Source organism: Diadema setosum, chromosome 18 (genome assembly GCF_964275005.1).
Source record: "Diadema setosum chromosome 18, eeDiaSeto1, whole genome shotgun sequence".
NCBI classification, from domain to species: Eukaryota; Metazoa; Echinodermata; class Echinoidea; order Diadematoida; family Diadematidae; genus Diadema; species Diadema setosum.
The window spans coordinates 29,917,916-29,938,763 of record NC_092702.1 but is presented as its reverse complement, the minus strand read 5'-3'; the positions used below and the strand labels follow the sequence as shown (position 1 = coordinate 29,938,763).

At 37.0% G+C, this 20,848-nt stretch overlaps 1 protein-coding gene across 1 annotated transcript in view; it reads right to left on the bottom strand.

Moving 5' to 3' along the window:
• Window positions 1-20,848, bottom strand: part of LOC140241441 (uncharacterized) — a 56,977-nt gene that overhangs the window by 11,765 nt on the left and 24,364 nt on the right. Inside the window, exons 3-5 of the mRNA XM_072321170.1 lie at window positions 12,320-12,450; window positions 9,555-9,664; window positions 3,406-3,595 (exon numbers count right to left, since the gene is read on the bottom strand). Coding sequence (XP_072177271.1) covers window positions 3,406-3,595; window positions 9,555-9,664; window positions 12,320-12,450 — 431 coding nt within the window. The remainder of the gene's footprint in view (window positions 1-3,405; window positions 3,596-9,554; window positions 9,665-12,319; window positions 12,451-20,848) is intronic.

Sequence of the window (20,848 nt, the reverse complement as noted above, 5' to 3'; positions counted from 1 at the left end):
TCAATTCTGTCCAATTTTAATTAAATTTGTACCATTCTATTGTCTGCATGATTTCCCTTAAGTTACTAAACTCCACATGAACACAACATGAAGTTTCACTCTAGTATGCTTCTAATTTAAGAGGAATCTGCTGTTGCATGAGGTGATTGAAATTAACACTGAGCACAACATATGGTTGAAACAGGGACTGACGTTCTCACACTGAAAGTATTCGGCGTGTTGCTGTCGACATACACACAAGGACTCATGTTTTTAAGGCCTTGTTTTACAAGGATGAGCAGCAATTTATGAGGAATATTACCAGTCTGTGAATGTCTGGTCTTAATGATGTGCCTAAATCTCACAGTGTTATTGGCAGGGAAGACATCCAAATTAATCATTCCTTGACTTCAGCATATACTGCATGTATGAATTGGTATATTTATGTTCTTCAAGTTGAAAAGAAAATACTACCCAGTGTTGTTATTCTTTTTCTTCATTTTCATGCATTCATCAGTTAAGTCACTTGTTCTGATATGATCATAAGATTGCAGAATTCATCATAACCTCAAGACGAGCTCATACTTTTTTTCCCTCAGAAACCAGGGCCTGCATTTCAAATTCTGTGACAAAGTCAACCATACTTAATTATTACTTAGATGTTGGATCTCTATAATGATTGCTCAGAAATCTTCCCTTGGCATTCATACAGCACTATCCATATGTTGGCAGCAGAGCGGGTATTAACGTATATAGTTCTATGTGACCTCGCAAAAGACTAAGGAACTTGATCAAATTATTCACAGCTCTGATGCACAAACATGCATCAAGTTATCTAAAGAGACAATAATCTCTGGAATTTGTGGCCTGAACATATTTTCTCTGTCCTTCCCTACCCAATACTTTTGATTAAATCTACCCTCTGTCATTCAAAATGGAAAACTGTGTGTGCTTGACATTAAGGGCTTGGCACTAGACAGACTGATAGATAAAGATACAGTTAAGAGGCACTCCATGAATGTAAGTATGTGAATATCTAAATATTTTACCTATGTAAATATAGATATATAGACATAGAAATACAAAAATATTTATTCATACATATATGCATACAGAGAGAGATACACACATACATAGATAAAGCGAGAGAGAGATGGAGAGATAGATATAATAACATACACATATAGATAACAATACAGATAAAGATATTGCAATTTATGCACCAGCTCCTGAGACAGAAGTGCTTTTGGAGCAGATGAATTTGCTCAAGAGCTTAGAAAGTTGATAGGCACTGTCATCCCAGGGCCTTGACTACAGTACATGATAAAGTCATAGTACCATCCTATTGCCATGGTAACAATATCGCTGTTGTCTGCAATATGCATTGTGTGGGAGAGTTTGCCCTTTCAGAATGGCCTGGTCTGATTACACACTTGCTACACAATACTATAGTGGAGCTCAACTTCTTTGCATTGCCTTTGCTCTGTTCTAAACAAAAGGCAGATATTTTGTTCATTTCTTGGTTTCTTGTAACCACAGAAATGATAGAATTCTGTGCACAGCATTTACATACCAAGGGAAAACTACAATGCTTACAGGACAAGTTCACCTTCATTAACATAAGGATTGAGAGAATACAGCAATATTAGTAGAACACATCAGTGAAAGTTTGAGGAAAATTGGACAATCGATGCAAAAGTTATAAATTTTTAAAACTTTTGTGTTGGAACCACTGGATGAGGAGACTACTAAGGCTCGTGATGTCATATAAGTACAACAGTATAAAGAAAATGTAAAGAAAATTCAACATATTTTCACTTTTTTCACATAATAAAAGAGCACTTGACTTGCATCTTTCTAAAGGCAATGGGAATAATATTACCCATAACATATGTCAGTAACGAGTCAAGGGAATGTGTACTTTTTTCAAAAAATGAAATTTTGTGAAATTCTATTTATATTTCCTTATATTGTTGTACGCATGTGACATCATACACTGCAGTAGTCTTCTCATCCAACGGTGACTGCACAAAAACTTCAAAAATTCATAACTTTTGAACAGATTGTCCGATTTTCCTCAAACTTTCAATGATGTGTTCTACTAATATTGCTACATTCTCTCAATCCTTATGTTAATGAAGGTGGACTTGTCCTTTAAGTGATGATTAAAGTCATTTAGAATTATATCTAGAACAACAAAGCTGATATTCACCATCCCTATCATTGCTGTCATAATTATTACTGGCTTTTTTTAGAGACTGTGCAAATTACTATGCCACTTTTGTTAGCACTGAATTGAAGAGCCCATAGAGAGTATAATGTGTGAATATTATATGTTATAAAAATTCTATGATTATACCCTAAAATTGATTATAATAAAAAGGATAAAAACATATTTTGTGCTAGTTGTAACACTGTTGATCTCATAAATAAGGGCTTCAAATATTTGAAGACAACTGTGAGTAAACTGGATTGATTTCTGCTTGAACCTATTGCTTACAAGAACCATGCATATCACGCATCTTCCATATGGAAAATACTATCCTTTTTTTTTCAATTTTCAATTCAATTCATTTATTTTCATTCTTCTTTTTCCAACAAAACATAACACATAATAAATCTTAAATTACATCATAAACATAAACATTCGACTTTGTAAAAGATAAATGATACAGATAAAAAAAAGAATGCACACTGGCAAAAAAGTACAAAGTTATGGCTTATGCTTCAGTTGAGAAAAAAGAAAGAAAGAAAGAGGAGGTAAATGATGATGACATTTTTGACTTGTTGATTGTTGGTAGATCTACTGCTGTAAGGGTGACGGTAACAGTGTTAAATTTCTGGTGCTCATTTGTGGTGTTAGATTAACACCTCCAGGTGTCACTTTAAAATATCAAATTGTTTTTTGAATAGTGACTTAGTTACCATTCTTCTTGTTGATTTTGAACTTCCACAAGACGATCAAGAACTTTACGATAAAGTAGAGCCCTACTTGATCTTTTTATTTTTTTTTTTTTGGGGGGGGGGGAGTGTAAATACATATATACCACAGTAACACCAGTTGTTGTGGTCTCCTGTTGACACTGGATGGGTGTTATACCATTGACATTAGCACGAGCAATATCAAATCAACACCATGCAGTGTCATTGTTGAATTAACACCAGCGCAGTGTCAAAAATATCACCAGCTACTGCAGTGTCACATTAACACCACGAAGTGCCAGGTGAGCACTTTTCAACACCATCACAACATACTTTCTACACCTGTGGGTGTGGTCCTCTATTGACTCTCGACCGGTGTTAGATTTAACACCATGGGTGTTAAATCTAACACCGACCAATGTTTTTGCAGTGATACATAATGGTGCTGTTGCTGTTGCTTCTCTGCAACTTAGGAAGCTGATTCAAAGAGTACCCATAGCTCACCTGGCTGGCCCAGTGCAGTGGAGTCTTCTCGTCAATGTCAGTGCGATAGATGTCGCCGCCGCGGAGCATGAGCAGCTGGATGTGCTCAGGCCGATTGTGGAAAGCCGCCCAGTGCAGCGCAGTCATCCCCTCATTGTCAGGTTCGTTCACCTCGTCGACGCTGAGAGACTGAAGCAAGGCTGACAGGGTCCTCCAATATAGGCAAACACATGACAGGGAAGTGGTGAGTTCTTTTGGCACTACAAATCCTTTCTTAGGCCAAGAAAAAAAAAAGTTTTATTGGCGTACTGCAACCGACCCTAAAAATATCCCTGACCCTAGAGATTATGAAAAAAAAAATCTTCACAGTCGCAATCATGATAGCACAATATTTCAATATTGATAGTGTAATTGTTATCGCTTTGGCTCAGTCGCCATCTTTTCTCATTTGAGTTTCACAACCTTCATCATTTTTTTGTGTGTGTGTGTGTGTGTTTTATCCACTTGTGTAGTAGAATGATTTTTTTAAAGAACATTATGTTGTTTTCACAAGTTTTTTTTTTAGTTTTACTTCACCATATTAATGGAGTCATACAGCGTTTGCCTCACTGCAAAGTGCGGTGGTAAAAATAAATAAATAAAAAATCGACCTACCAACCATATTTTCACATTGCCAGTTACGCCAATACAACTTTTTTTTCTTGGTCTTATGATGATGTATTCAAATCTATGCACTCCAATCAATGAAAAGCATATATTCCAAAATAGATTCTCAAGGCAATCACACTATTCTTTGAAGGCTCCATTAAGGGTTGTTAAGCAAATCAACATCTGCATTCTGCCTGAAAAAGTCTTGCTCTTCACGATAAGAGATGTGATTTGATTATGAGAAAAAAAATATCCAAGAATTCGTAATTATCATGGAAATAGTCTATTTCTGTTAAAAAAAGCTCAAAGGGTGAGGGAGAATAATGCCACAAGTGGAGATCCTATCATGCATAAAGGTTATTGGCACATCAGCATCCTAAAAAAAAAAATGCAATTTCTTATTAAATAATAATGACAAGCTTTTCTGTGCACTGTTAGAATGGAGTTTCTATTTTGTGTGATAAATGAAAACTACATTAGCATATCATTCATCATTCAATAAGAGATAATGACAAGAAACTGAAGAAACTGTTATAACAAAGTTCTCGGGACCGGTAGTTTTCTTTCATTATATCAAAATTTTGTTATAACTGAACAATTGAACGATAAAAGTACATAGAGTGGATAATGTCGCGACCTGAATTTTAACTTTGTTGTAACAAGAACTTCATTTTAACCGGGATTGTTATAATGGGAGTGTACTATATTGTTCATTCAGGAACCAGTAAAAGTTTTACAATAGAAAGTGTATGTTTTTAGAGAGCAAATAAGAATTAATGAATACAATTTCAAAACTAGCAGGACAACACTGCAATGTAACATAGCCACTAAAAAAATAATACATTCATATGGTTATATAAACAATAGACAATAAAAATGTCACATGTATTTTTACTTAGCTGCATTTTCAAAGTCAGCATACTTTTTTTCCTATCAAAAAAAAACAACAACAATAAGTACATAAACATATATACTAAGGTTAGTTATTACCTGCAAAGATGACAGAAATAATAATGTTTGAAAATAAACTTCTACATTGTACATCTATCTGGTATGTATTTTGCATGGAACTTGCACTCCACTCTGATGTGGTATAACAGGTCTTCTTATACCCCTATACAATACCTGAGCATGCTGTCTCTTGCTTCTCTCCTGAATGCTGCACATTCTGCCAATTTAAGCACTCTCTTTTTACATAACTGAGCTTTACTATATCATTTCTTTTTTTAAGCACAGACATCAGATGTATGCAACCATTAACAATGAAAACCATTATAAGAAATCTTACGCCGCCACAATTTAAAAGCTGGGGGGGGGGGGGAAAGCCCATCTGACACAGAAGTGGAACAATATAAAGCAATTCTTGGATGAGTGCCTTAAACATTTTATGCCTGGCTGGCGAATATCTACTCCTCCCTCGATCAGCTCACATTTTGAGGCTGCGTTCCGGCACGTTTTCGCCGAATATACAACGCAGAAGTCGCTCAGCAGACAAGCAGATTTCTGATCGCATCTCATCCCAAGAAATCTTACGCTCCACTGCCCACTCGCCAATCACTTAATACAAATCCTCGGCTCAAACGAGCACATATGTACCTTTTAAAGCTTTATATTATTTTCCCCCTAGAATCACTTCCATTTACTCACTGCACATTACAGGAAAAAAAATCTTTTGCTGCTGCTGCTGTTGTTGCTGTTGTTGCTGCTTTGCTGAACACAATGTTGAAATTCCATATGTAGTGCTACAGTCTGCACAATGCACTAGTAAATGTATTCCTGAACATATTCTTCTTTTTTTAGCATGACATGAAATGCGCTTGAATTTTTATTTCACTAATGACAAGGAACAAGGCATCAGTGCTTTAAATTACTTACACAAACTGAACATGCAGTGAAGCTGAAATTTCACAAAAACTAATTTTAGCTGTGATTTTACTCTTCAATGCTTACGATACCCCCATCAGGAGACTATATCGCCCAACCCCATTTTGGGAGTTTCTTTCTTTTTGCCCATCAACGATTTCAGCCTACATAATTCTAGAAGGGGGAAAAAAAATGCTGATACAAAAAAAACACAAATTCATCCCCTTGCCATCATAATCCCAAAGAAGTAAAATTGGAATTCATTGTGTGCTTCTAGTTTCTGTTCAGTAGGTGAAATGCAAACATGGAAGGCAAACATTCACAAATTATTGTTTTGCTATATTCTAAATGCAAATCTTTGAGAAAAGTGAAAAGACTGGGGAAACTAATCATACATAGAATAAAACAGAACTAGAAAATAGCATTGCTGCCTGCATGCCTTGATATGTGTAAATGCATGTATGATATGTGACTGTGCTAATAACTATTTATGGAATGTACAATGGAACAATTTCTCAATCTTCCATATGTCATTACTTAAGTAGTTTTTTGTAATGCTTTGACATAATAGCCATCACTGCTGGCATCTTCCTGTTTCAATTTAGGATGCTTATATTAATATCTGCTTTATGAACCAAGATTTAGTGTGAAAAAGGGGGGTGTCATAAGTCATATCCACTCCTTGATTCCATTACCTCAGGGCACAATACACCATTTTTACAAATATATTTACACTGTAATGACATATGCACTTGTTTCGATCTGCTGCATGTGTTGTGTGCATGGGTGATTTTAATTTGCTATCTTCTCCTGAATTTGATTCCTCAAGATACATTTACCTCCTGAAGAAACTGACAACAATTCAAACAATGCATTCATACGCAATATGCACTTGAATTATACCCAGCTCACTGCATCTACTTTTAGCAATTATGACTCTAACTGAACACTCAAGACTTGGACAGATGCCTTCCTTATGCAGTGACCATGCAAACAACTTGTTTAAGCAAGGATCTGGGGAAAACTTTCGTTTCAGCCTACAAAGCGCAGCACTTGTGAAAGTTTAAATAGCACATCCCTCTCCATAATGTTTCAAATTACACTCTAGCCAAAGGAAGACACAAAACTGTTCCAACTCAAGTAATGGAAATTGACTTAAATGACATCAGCGACCCCAAAATAAATTGCAGGAACTGCATGCCATCCCATTCTTCTAGATCCCCGGGAAACATACGATCGCCAGCGTCTGCATATTTGCCCGGTAATGGATTTCTGTTTGTACAAATATGCTGCCCTGGCCTGAAGGGTTATTTTTTGGAGAAAGGCAATTAGCTTTTCTTTTATTGTTAAGAGAGTATTCATTTCATCCCAACACATATAGTTTACACGCAATGTTTTACAGTAGCATGGAATTTAAACAGGCGCTCCCTTATTCCCTGCATTTTTGGAATGCCTCCTGAACAAACTGTTTGCGAAGATTATAATACATTGATAAGTTGTGCGTACATGCATGGATAGGCATACAACACAGTATCGTAGTGAAATATATTTCTTAAAAATCACTCACTGAAGCATAAACAAATAATTAATATAATAATAATAATCCATTGTATGAAGATGAAATATATAATGAATAATTCAATATCTTTTCTGTTTATTTGCTTGCTTTTGTAAATACCAAACTGAACATTCAATATTCTTTATTTCAGCATTGTTTTGTTTTGTTTGTGCATCTATTAGTGATATTTATGACAAAAAATCTGATTTTTGCATCTGATTATACTAGTACCTGATGTTGGTACAGCATCTGTTTCTAGTGTACTATTTATTTATGTAAAATAGCAACCTTTCTTCTATTGTGCACAGAAAGGTTACAACTTGCTAGATAACTGTCTGCTGTTTAAGGGGTCGCCTCTCACATCAATTACCTTTGTATCCTTTCACAATACTGATGTGAAATTGATGTAAAATGAAATGTGAAACTGATAATATAGCTATTCAAATATCCTCCACTGATTACTATATACGTCAGATATTTCATGAGGTTTTTATTTTTGCAAATTTCGTGAGTAGGTTGCTATTCGTGAATTCTACAAAAAGCGAAAATATTACCTCTGATCTTAACCCGTTGAGGACGGTTTGATTTTGCTATAACATGCATTTCCCATAGACACTTGCCCGAGTATACTCGGGACTCGTCCTCAACGGGTTAATACGAATGTGACAAGCATGCACACATTTGTCCATTCAGTAGGCCCTACTGTAATCCCCAATCACAAATTTAACCGCTCGTAAAATTGTCAGGAAGCCTAGATTTGTGAAAAATTAGACTCGCAAAGTATATGGTGCATGCAGTAATTGCTACAGCACAAAATGAATATTTCAAGTTACTTGCAACTAGAAATGTCGCTATGGCGACGGGTATGCCTCCACCATAATGCATGGTTCTCCTAATAATACAATGTCTTGGCAATGTGTGATGATAGTTTTGCATAATTGGCAAAATATCACAATGACAGTCTTGTCACAAATGTGTTGAATGTTCACTATCCTTGAACTAGGTATAATTGGATGAATGGCTTCATTGTTTAAGAGTGCAGGTATTTGGGGATTTGGGGATTTTTACTTAACTTTTGACCTTTTAATAAGTTTATGCATTAAGCAATTTTCAAAGTATGGAGAAAAAGTGTAATTTCAGTTTCAAATAGTAAAATTTAAGCATTTTAACCTGGCCTTTGACCCTTGACCTTTGACCCTATGACCCTAGAATTCCCAAGAGAATCACTGTCAGGTAGAACATGCATAGATAATCACTAAGTTTCATGATGATACCTTGAGTCACTTTCGAGATATGGTGGAAGAAGTGAAATTTAGCACTTTCACTTGACCTTTGACCTTTTGGCAAGAAACTTCCAAGAGAATCTCTATTAGGTAAGACATGTACATATTCTGTTTCAAGAAAAATCCTGTAGGCATTGCATAAATAGGAGGGAAATATTGGCATTTTAAGGAGTCGACCTTGACTTTTGACCCATGACCTTTGACCCATGACCCCCAAATTTCCTACATAATCACTGCCAGTCAGTACATGCATATATACTAAGTTCCATGAAGATACCTTGAACCATTTGTGAGATATGGAGAAAAAAAGTGAAATTTTAAAATTTTCACTTGATGTTTGACCTTTGACCTTTTACCCCATGATCCAAAACTTTCTCTGAAGAATCTTCATTTAGCACTACGTATACAATGTATATACACTACGTTTCAGGAAAATACCTTCAGGCATTGCATAGATATGAGGGAAATAGTAAAATTTTGAATTTTTGACCTTGACCTTTTGACCTTTGACCTTGAGCATGTGCACCCAAAAGTTGATAGGCACAACTTCGCCCACTCATACATATACATATTAAGTTTCATTAGGATACCTCCTACAGTTTTTCAGTTACGCTGTACACAAAAATTGATTACGGACGGACGGAAGGACGGACGGACAACCTGAAAACATAATGCCTCCGGCAACACTTCGTGGCTGAGGCATAAAAACTTCTAAATGACCTTAAAACAAGAAAAAGTAATATCAGGATTTGATGAAATCATGATAAGGATACGGCAACTGCCTGTGATCCTCCAGTTATGGTGTGGCATATAAATACCTGGATTCCTTAGCACACGTTGCTGCGTGGATCGGTAGCCGACCACTCTTGTCCGCCACCGTCTGCTTGGCGCCGTGGCGAAGGAGGCACACGGCACCTTCATACCAACCCTGTACAGAGGGAAGAACAGAGGCATCTTTCTCTCATGTCAGGCAGGCTGATGGAATATATCTATACTGCATGAACAAAAAAATTACAATATTGCTTTGTCCCACACTAGAATGACAATTATACAGGTGACTCAAGCTGCTGCAAGCACCTGTATTATCGTGAGAGGACGGGCTGTGATAGAAATTAGTTGTCGCTACTCAAGGCTCTCGACCAGCGAAACCTCACACATGCTTAAGGTTCCTAACAAGAACTGCAGGCCTTTTGTCGGCAAGCTGAATTGTTATTATGCTATCTTATTGTAGGCTTGGATTACTCACTGTTGTTCTGCAAAATGCTTTTAATAACATAGGTTCCTTCCAGTATGACATTAACACGACCAGTCCATTCATACTTTTCTGATTGTCAGTGTTGTCGTTGTTATAATATAATTCCTTTTCTCATCATCTGCACTTTACTGCTTTTATAATCATCATTATCATTAGTAAGATGTCAAATTCTTTCAGTATTATTTTCTTGTCAAAACAGCTCAGGGGGTTATACAAAGCAAAAACAAATGTTTTTAATGGTACCTTGCATTTGAATTTATTTATTTTTCTAAATGAATATATATACAGTATATATATATATATATACATACATATCTTTATTACTTTTATATATTAGACACATATTATATTTATATGTATGTGTGTGTGTGTGTGTGGGTGTGGTTGTGATGTGTGAATGTGCTGATATGTATAAAGTAAAGCTTGCATGAAGACTCTGAAGATATACTAGGGATGATCACCTATTGTTTGATGTTCCATACCCAATTTCAAATGTTACCTTCTTCTTACAATTATTTCTCCTTGAACACTCGGCTTCTTCACATACTCTTCAATGCACATGGAATTTATGCCTTCCTGCCATTTCTGAATAAATTTGGTGTCATAACTTAAGGAATATCATTGCTTTTTGGTGCAAGACAAACTCCATTGTGATGGTGCAGCTCAACATCAAATAGTGCCCTTTTGTTCGAGGATATTTGGTTCTGCATGCCATCAGTGCTGTGTTTTTTTCCACTCTTACTTATATTGTGTGATATTTTGTCGTGTGGAACTGATGTCTATTCATCGATAAGTGAGAGAGAGAGAGGGAGAGAGCGCGCCTCTTTTTCTGAGCAAGGGAAAGACAGAGAGAGGGAGAGCTCACTCAAATCTTTTTGCAAGAGAAAAATGAAAGTAAATGTATGTGCTGTTTTTTATTACTTTCTTTCTTTTTCTTCATTCCCCTGCACCCTTTCTGTGATGAAGGTTAAAAGGATGGTCGGGCATGGATCAATAACTGCATTAAGTCGGGGGGGGGGGGGGTGAGGGGGAGTTGGCAGCATAGAAATTGGATCAGAGTCAAATACATTGAGTGATTCGGCAAAACCTCATCCAGGGTGAGAGGATGACGAGAGTTACAATAGCACATTCACTGGCACGCGCGCGAGTGCACTGCTAAGCACACACAGTGGAACACTCATTTCTACCATAAACAGGAATGGTAGCAACCAATAATAGTGGAGACATAAAATGACGACTGTTAAATGTTTTAGTATTTATCATGCTCCCATCACATCCTCAGTCAAGAGGAGCTGACAGCAATGTTTGACCAGCTCGGCTCATGATGGATGCAGAAATGAGATGTCATTGCCATGGCAACCGTTTTTCAGGCCAAACTGTGTTTTCAGAGAGCATAATGATGACTTTTAGCTGGAAAGTAGTAGCACATGCAGCCTCGTCGGTCTCTTGTGCAGACTACAGCAAGCAGAAAAACAAGCAGCTATGACAACCATGAATTCTTAATGCCTCCACTGCGTTGGTATATTTTGTTAGCATAACTACTTATCTACTGATCAAAATATATGATGGCACTTTGCTGTGAGAAAAAAAAAATAAAACCTATAAAATCATGGAAATAGATGAAATAGATCAAGTGAACTTTAAGCAATCTATTAATCAAAACAACCTGAATAATGAATATTACACCCTTCTATTCACTAGAATAATGTTTCAGGGAGATTAAGAATATGACAATAAAGTTTTAGAAAAATAATTGATGATTCTAAAATTATCTAGCTTTCATAACTGCCATCTAGCTTTCATAACTGCCATCTAAAAGGCCTCCAAAAAGACCCCATAAATAGGCCTGGATTGTAGTCAGATCGTGCAATAAGATGTCGATTGTCGATTGTCGATCAACTGCATATAATGTTGAAGAACCTTGATGAGAATTACACTGCAGAATTGACTGAAGAAGACACTGAGAATGAGCATGAGCATGAACCAATGAAATTACACATTCCATAACTTGATACTGACATATATTACGGGTATTAATTACTCCCTCTGCTTTAGTCAAGTGCTCTTTCATTATGCTAGAAAAGTGAATTTTTGTGGAATTCCCTTTGTATTTTCTTTATATTGTTGTCTTCTCATGACACCATAACCTCTAGCAGTCTCCTCATCCAGCAGTTCTAACACCAAAACTTTAAAAATTCATAACTTTTGCATCAATTGCCAAATTTTCCTCAAACTTTCACTGACGTGTTCTACTTATGTTGCTGCTTTCATTCAATTGACATTTCTCTTTGGGTTTGGATTTCCTTTCATGACCTCAAGTATTCTCACCTCATACGCCGCCAGACAGAGCGGTGTCCTCCCAACTGCATCCTGGGTGTTGATATTGGCCCCCATCTTGAGAAGAATCTTTAGCATCTCCTGTTTCTTGCCAAGCACTGCCTGACTTAGCGGGGTCAGACCTGGTCCAAGCAAAGATCAAACAAAGAAGTCACTATCGTGGAACACTTGCAAAAGATGGGGGAATTAAAATTTCATCTCCTACAAAAGCATCATTTTTTTCCTACGAAATGGACAACAAAGAAAGGAAAGATATTACAGTGCACTCCAGTTATAACGAACATGGTTACAATGAAACTGCGGTTACAACGAAGTAAAAATTCAGGCCGCAACATTATCCACTCTATGTATTTTTATTGTTTATCTGTTCGGTTATAATGAAATCAATATATAATGAAAGAAAACGGCCGGTCCCGAGGACTTTGTTATAATGGAGTCTGCTGTACCTGCTTCTTAACTTAAAATGTTGAAATTAAAATTTAAAAAAAGCCTGAGAGTACATGTAGTTCATATAATGAGAAATAATCATTTTCAGTGCTTCCTTTCCTTATCTTTAGTTTTAGGCCAGCACTTTTTTCTTTCAAGCAAGTAAAAATTCTCCTCCCCAATAGATTACATAACTTTTCCTCTTATTGAGGGGAAGTTTGAGCACAAGGATTCATCTTTTACCCTGACCAGCTTGAAAAGTTTGTACAATGAGCACAGATCCAAACTCACATGTACCCGATATGTAATGCAAAGAAGGTGATTACACTAACAAACCCAATTTTAAAGGGTGTGTACAGTTCTGGTTGAGGTGAGGATTTAGCTTTTAACGTTTTGCGAGATATTCAGAAACCACTCTATGAGATGTCAAAGAGCATGCAATTCTAAGGGGTATCAAAAGTTTATTTGATGAAAATCGGTTTTGAAATGGCTGAGACATCCAAAAACAATGTGAAACAAAGAGATCCTAATAAAAGGCGTGGCCTGTCGCTTTTATTATTATCACTTTTTTGGATATCTCAGCCATTTTAAAACCAATTTTCATCAAATAAATGTTGAATCCTTCTTAAAATTACATGCTCTTTCATATTTCATAAGAGGTTTCTCATTATCTCACTTAGGAATGTTCAAAACATGAATCCCCACCTCAACCAGTACTGTACAGTCCCTTTAACCAGAATCTGAAATCTCCCAAGTAGACTTGCTATGGGTACCCCACAAATCCAGCAGACAAACATTACAAGATATACAAACATTATAAGCACCCAACTCAAGAGATTCTTCGAATTAGAGATTCTCTGGACCAGGAAAAGACAGAAGACTTACTGTCAAAAAATCATGACAAATTCAAAAAAGATACTCTCCATGATGAGTTCAGCCTCATGACACTCTCACATAAGATCGCTTATCAGAAAAGTGCGATGTATTCGTTTGCTTGTGTAGGCAAAGTGACAAAAATGGCCCTGAATTTCCTTACAATCACTGCTCATTACATTGATGCTGCAGGCTATTCTACTTCCAATACTCGTCTTTAATGATAATATTTGTCCTTTATCCCAATACTCTGAAATTTCACAAAGTGATTATTCTGCTGACAGAGTCATCATACAATTTGAGAAATCACACAAAAATAGATACTATTTTTTTTTCAGCCTCATGACAATCTCGCATAAGATCGCTTATCAGAAATGCGCGATGTATTCGTTTGCTTGTGTAGGCAAAGTGACAAAAATGGCCCTGAATTTCCTTACAATCACTGCTCATTACATTGATGCTGCAGGCTATTCTACTTCCAATACTCCTCTTTAATGATAATATTTGTCCTTTATCCCAATACTCTGAAATCTCACAAAGTGATTATTCTGCTGACAGAGTCATCATACAATTTGAGAAATCACACAAAAATAGATACTTTTTTTTTCCACCACTACATAATTATGTTAGCCTAAAGAATATACACATATATATATTTCTAAACTGAATTGGCTTGAAATGAATTCATTTCATTTCAATCGATAAATATACTTATTTTCCTTTTTTTTTTTTACAAAGTGATATCCTATGATGAAAAAGCATACAATCAAATCTAGTATTTTGTAATGAACTAAAAACAATAATGACACGTTGGTATAAGAAACAACTTATAATCTACTACTGCAAAATACAATATTTTTGCGGAATGAAATTTTCGCGCGTTGGAGCTGACGGCCTTTTTCGTGGGATTAAATTTTTGCGAGTTGCCTCTAACATTCAATGTGTATAGTGTAGACAAGAACTTTCCCGCGCATTTAAATTTGCTCTTTGCTTGGCTCTCGTGAAATTCATGAAATTAAAATGCATGTGAATGTTCCTCGCTTTACAGTATTCACGTAACCCAAAGTTTTGGTGGTTGCACCATTATGACATACAGACCAGTGACACAACATTTGCTCCTGTGACAATTACTCAGGTCTCATTTTCTCCAATGACTTAGGGTTAGGGTTGTGATAGGGTTTTAGGTGTAGTTTGATGTGAGGATTAGGATTAGGGCTACGGTTATGTTTGTAGGTAGAATATATGTTTCGCTTAGCATGCAGATATTTCATGTAAGCAATTGTCACAGGAGCAAGTGTCATGGAACCTATAAACCCTATCAATTTCATGCTTCATGTGATGTCTGCTTCACAGACATAATGTTGAAAAGTCACGATCTCTGCAATATTTCACATTTTGTAATTCCATAAAATACTTCACATGCTTCACAAGGCAAAGGCTGTGTGAATAATCCTGAATACTTCACTTTTGTTCATCTCATTCTCAACTAACTACAACAGCACTGCCAGTATTGGAGTGCAGTGTTCGTCAGCTCATCAAAGACTGAGTTATGGCAATCAGGTAATTTGCATGCAGCTCTTCAGTCTATGAAAAAGGAGGCTTAGAAGAACTTGTATTTCCATAATGTGGCCTACAGTTATTGCAATTTAGTCTGTAATAAGTGAAAGCTTTGAATAATTTACATCCCAACACTGCTTGATGATATGTCTTCAACAGTGAAGCAAGATGAATGGCGCTGTGAGTCAGCAAAATCACATGTTTGCCAGGATTTCGTCGTGTGATACACAAAAACTGAAATTATTTGTTGGCCAGCATGCATGGTCGGCAGAACCGTGGGGGCCGTGAGGGTGAGGGCCCCCACACTTTTTGTGTACCATACAAAGGAATACATAAGGTGTCATCACTTTGGGCCCCCATACTTTTTTTTAACCCAGAAGTACGTAAGTGGCACTAAATAGAAATAGATAGAGACCTTGAAGTATGAGCAAGGTAAGGTTATGTCCTTCCACTAAAGATCTTTAGTTTTTTTAGGTTTTTTTTTTTTTTTGCTTGTCAGCTGAAGAAACCCGGAAAGAGGGGAGAGATGAGCTGAGGACCTTTTTTGTTTGTTTGTTTTTTGTTTTGCTTGTTAGCTCGTGAAACCCCACACTTTTGAAAATGCTTCATCGGTCCTGGCATGTGCTCTAAGATAATCAATATTTGAAATCACTTGGTGCTGTTTTTGTTGGTCATTATTTGGTCAATAATGATAGCAGGATTTGAAGACGTATGACTGCGCCACATGTATGGATTCGTATGCCGTTATTTGTTCAACAAGGAACTAGATTTGGAATGATCAGATTTCTGCCAGCCACTCCACAACACACTCTCAGCATCCTTTTCCATGACAAACAAGTTAAATGATGGCTAAATTTAGTAAAATGCATCCAAATTAACCTTTATATCTCGGCCGTCAGATGGTAAAACGGTCTATCTTAAAAATTGCTGTTCTGAGAAAAATGACTTTAAAGTTTAGAGGTTTGAGCTTTTTTAGGAGATGGGTATAATGCATTTTTAGCAATGGGACAAGAAGAAGCATATTAAACACTGATAACTGAAGAATTTTGTGCTTATTTGGGGTTTTAATTATAAAATAAGTGAGATTTTTGTGCAGATAGACTGTTTAACCACAGCACATGTATACACTCCCGCTACACATCATAAGATGGTAAAATGGTCTATCTTCTAGATAGACCACAAACACTATGTAAACTGGTCAAACTCGAAGATTTTACCATCTGACAGCGATGATTTAAAAAATCTCAGTTAAGAAGGTAGTATGGTTTATGTAAAAGATAGCTCGTTTTCCCTCCAAACGATATTACCGACAATGGGCTAACTCAAAGATAGACTGTTTTACCATCAAATCTGAAGGAAAAATACAAAAAAGTACCAAGATAGCGGAAATTATCTCTAAAACAAGACATGATGGGATTTTCTCGATAGCACCATTGGAAAGAGCACCCTCACATGTCCCGCAAGGTGAATTTACCTCAAAAAGTCAAATTTTCGAGTTAGACCGTTTTACCATCTGACGGCCGATGCAAAGACCTTCCCCTTTGATCATCATTGGCTGTGCACAGGAAATCCATTAATTGCCTCATAGAGTGACCACAGCAGTAATACATATGTATGTGGTGTGTCATCACGTTACCCATTTAAAGTCAGAGATCATAAAAGGAAGAAAACTGCATGTAAGCCAACTTTGGCATTATAACCTTTTCAGTTTTCTAACTTCTTATTTTTTTATATTTTTGTGTCATGAAATAAGGCAAATTATAAATCAATTCAAAGACCAAAAACCAAACAACTATTTTCCCAACATTACATGGCTTTTGTGCAGACACATCACATAATATGTATCACATGACATAATTCATGTTGCATCTCAACCTTAGGGTTCCCCTGAAATGCCTCAGCATATGATATCACAATTATTGTTGAGATTGTTGAGATTACTGATGATTTGATTGTTAGTTGATATTAAAAAAAAAAATCATAATGTTACAGGCAATCATTTGATGAACATTTCTTCACTTGTGGCAATCAGGTTAACCCTGTACAAAATGCATTTTTCATATAACTTAGTTTCAAAGAAATTTCAGGAGGTTTCAAGAATATTCCAGCAAAACTTTTGGCAAAAAAAAAAAAAGTCTACTTCAGGGGAAGCAAACTATAGCTTATGAGATAACATTTGAAAAAAATAGAATTATCACTGAAGGTGATTAATACCCCTGCCCCTAGTGTTGCTTTATAGTATGTGATGTCATGAGGGCAATGACGTTAATATCAAGTTTGTGCATTTGTCGAATTGGAAACAGAATAATTTTAGTTTACTGTACAATTACAGAGTTGACACTGAGTATAAAACTTAAAGCAAATGGACACATGCTTTCTTACAGCATCACTACACTTAAAGACCATCATACACACCAAATTTGACCTTCATAGCTTGAATGGTTTATTTTGATACAAAAATGAGTGGTTACCATGGCAACACATTTTCCTTAAATTAACACATTGGTGTCTTGCAAAACTACACTTCTAGATCATGATACATACTAAATTTGACTTTAATTGCTTGAATGATGGAAAAGTTATTCGATCTGCAAGGTTTTGGTAAAATTGTGGTTACCATGGCAACGGTTTGTGTGACAAACACAAAAATTATGTGTTCCACATCTATACCTCAGGGCCATAATGCCTACCAAATTTGGTTTCAATTGTTTGAAAACTGTGGAAGAAGTTCACTCCACAGGATTTAAAAAAAAAAACACCATGTGGTTACCATGGCAACGCATTGTCCGATACAAATGCAAAGGACATTTTGCAAAACTACACTTAAAGAGCATCATACACACCAAATTTCACCTTCATAGATAAAATGGCTGTTATGTCTACTTCCGAAAGAGACACAAATTTAGGAAAACTGGAGGCATGTCGTAGGTTCAACGTAGTTTAATCACGATCCATTTTGTAACTCCCCTAGCCTTATTCCAGGCCGTTTCATGACATAAAATAGTCTTGATTCAGACTTAAACGATGTATTAAAACAGTAACCACAACATTTCCCCTCTCCTTAAAAGGAATATCCTTCATAACATGAACCTGATACTTTTATAACCAATAACTTGTCAGTAATTACAATGGTTTGAATATGTATAATAAACTCCAAACAATAATTCACCAGGTGCACATTTTGCATGCCTGTCATTATAACCAAATACCGTTTTATCTTTGAAATCAAACCTGTATCATCTTGTATATATGTTTTCCACTACCTTAATACTCATTTAACTTGCATGTGTATAAAGTGTAATTTAACTCCCTTAATGATATTGTGCAAATCACATATTTCATAATGTATTTCTTTGTTTGACTTTCCTACAACTGAATTAAAATGAAATTTCTCAAATCTATCTATTTATCGGCTAAATTTGACTGTATGCATCTCACTTTCTTTTTTAAGCCAATAAACCTGTGTGGAAATAATTTACACATAAATGTCTATCCTTAATTTCTCTCTGTTTCCAATGTATGAAACTGTATACACGCATACATCTATTAAAGCCAATACTTCAAATATTCTTTAAAGGTGGTATCACTCATTTGCACACATGTGGAGTCCTGAAGAGAACCACTTAAGCAAATCGTCAACTGAATGGACAGACATAAACCAAACTAAATGTGACTTTAAACAGAATAAATTTCCCAATAACAATTAAGGAAACGTTTGGACCTAGAACTTCCTTTGCTTTGTTTTGTTTTTGTTTTTTGGTTTTTTTTTTAAAGTCATCTAAGATGGTCGCAAATAAGTGTCAATACCTTTACTCTCTGCACAAGGTATAACATGTTTATTTATGGAACAACACATACAAAACTTCCATATGCATTGTCATGCAACACACGGTGAATATATGAACATAGTTCTCAGTCTTTAGTGTTCAAGTCTTTACTAATTTTCTTGGTTTTGGCATTTTGTTAATTTGGATGCATTCCAAATGCGATTGTCCTGAAGAATGTACGTGTAGGGGCCCTTCTTGCCTACAATGCGCTGTGGTGGGTAGTATTTTGAGTTGCGCACTTTAACGGCACGCTTTGCTCTGACCAAATCCCCTACTTTGAACATAGGGACGGTTGCACCCCTAGTTTTGTCTGCGTATTCACGCGATTTGGCTCGCATTTTCTCCACGCGTTCGCGAACAACTGTGTCATTGCGCGTAGTACTTCGCTCACTATTGCGATCTTTGCGAATGTTGACAGGTGTTACCATGCGTCGACCGTGGAGTAACTCAGCAGGAGATTTCCCGGTCGTTTGGTGCAGTGTTGAGCGATACGCCATCAGCAATTCAAGCGCTGCATCTTTCCATGGTTTCCTTTCCATGGAAGCAATCTGCACGGTTTGCTTTAGCACTCTATTCCACCTCTCAACTTCTCCGTTGGCACGCGGATAGTACAATGAAGATTTGCGATGTTGAATGTTGAGCGGTTTCAGAAACTCCTCAAACTCTGTAGAAACGAACTGAACACCATTGTCGGTGACAATTTCCGATGGCAAACCTTCCCTCGCGAACAGCTGGCTAAGGAAACCAATAACTGTGCGCGATGTCACTTCACGAACGAATGCTACTTCTGGCCATTTGGAGTAGTAATCAGTTGCCACAATAGCATACTTGCATTCACATGAATTGAATGGCCCTGTGATATCAATTCCAAGCTTTTCCCATGGGCCACAAGGAAGTGGAACGCTTTGAAGTGGCGTATTGCGAGGACGTGCCACTTTATCGCTCGTCTGGCATGAAATACAGTGTCGAATGGAATCTTCCACCATGCCATCCATCTTTGGCCACCAATACATTACGCGCAATCGTTGTTTTGTGCGAACTATCTCTTGATGAGCAGAATGTGCAGCTGCAATCAAAATGGATTGACATGTAGAAGGAATGACAACTCTGTCACCCCTGAACAGACACTGATCTATCACTGACAACTCATCGCGAACCATGTAGAATGGTTTCATCGCGTCATCCCTGCATGCTTCCTTAGACCACCCATTCACTGTGTATGAAATAACACGCTGTGGCACTGTATCCGTAGCGGTCGCTTTTTGAAGCTCAGATTTTGTCATGGTAGCGCTAGCGAACATCGCGTTAACATGCTGAATGACAACTTCATCGTCGTCATCGATGACGGGATCAGTGGTTGGCCGCGGAAGCCGCGAAAGTGCGTCAGCTGTCGTGTTGTGTACTCCAGGACTGTACTCACTGTGTAGTTGAATCGCATAAGTCATGTTGCCCATCATGCGATTTGCATGGTCTGTCGTCCAGTACCCTTACTCGATAGTAGAGTCGTAAGAGACTGATGGTCAGTACGTAGGATGAAGTGGCGACCCCAGATGTATTGAAACCACTTCTCACAAGCCCATACGCAAGCAAGGGCTTCTTTCTCTCCAACCGAATAATTTCGCTCTGCAGTGGTGAGCGTGTGTGAGGCAAACGCGACAGGAACTTCCTTTCCATCGCGCACTTGAAACAGGACCGCTCCAAGACCATACGCAGATGCGTCTGTTGCAACAATCACTGGGAAGTCGGGGTTGAACAACTGCAATGTTGTACTGTTTGCAATGAGATCCTTGATTTCGCGAAACGCTAGATCTGTCTCAGCGGTCCACACAAAGGGAAC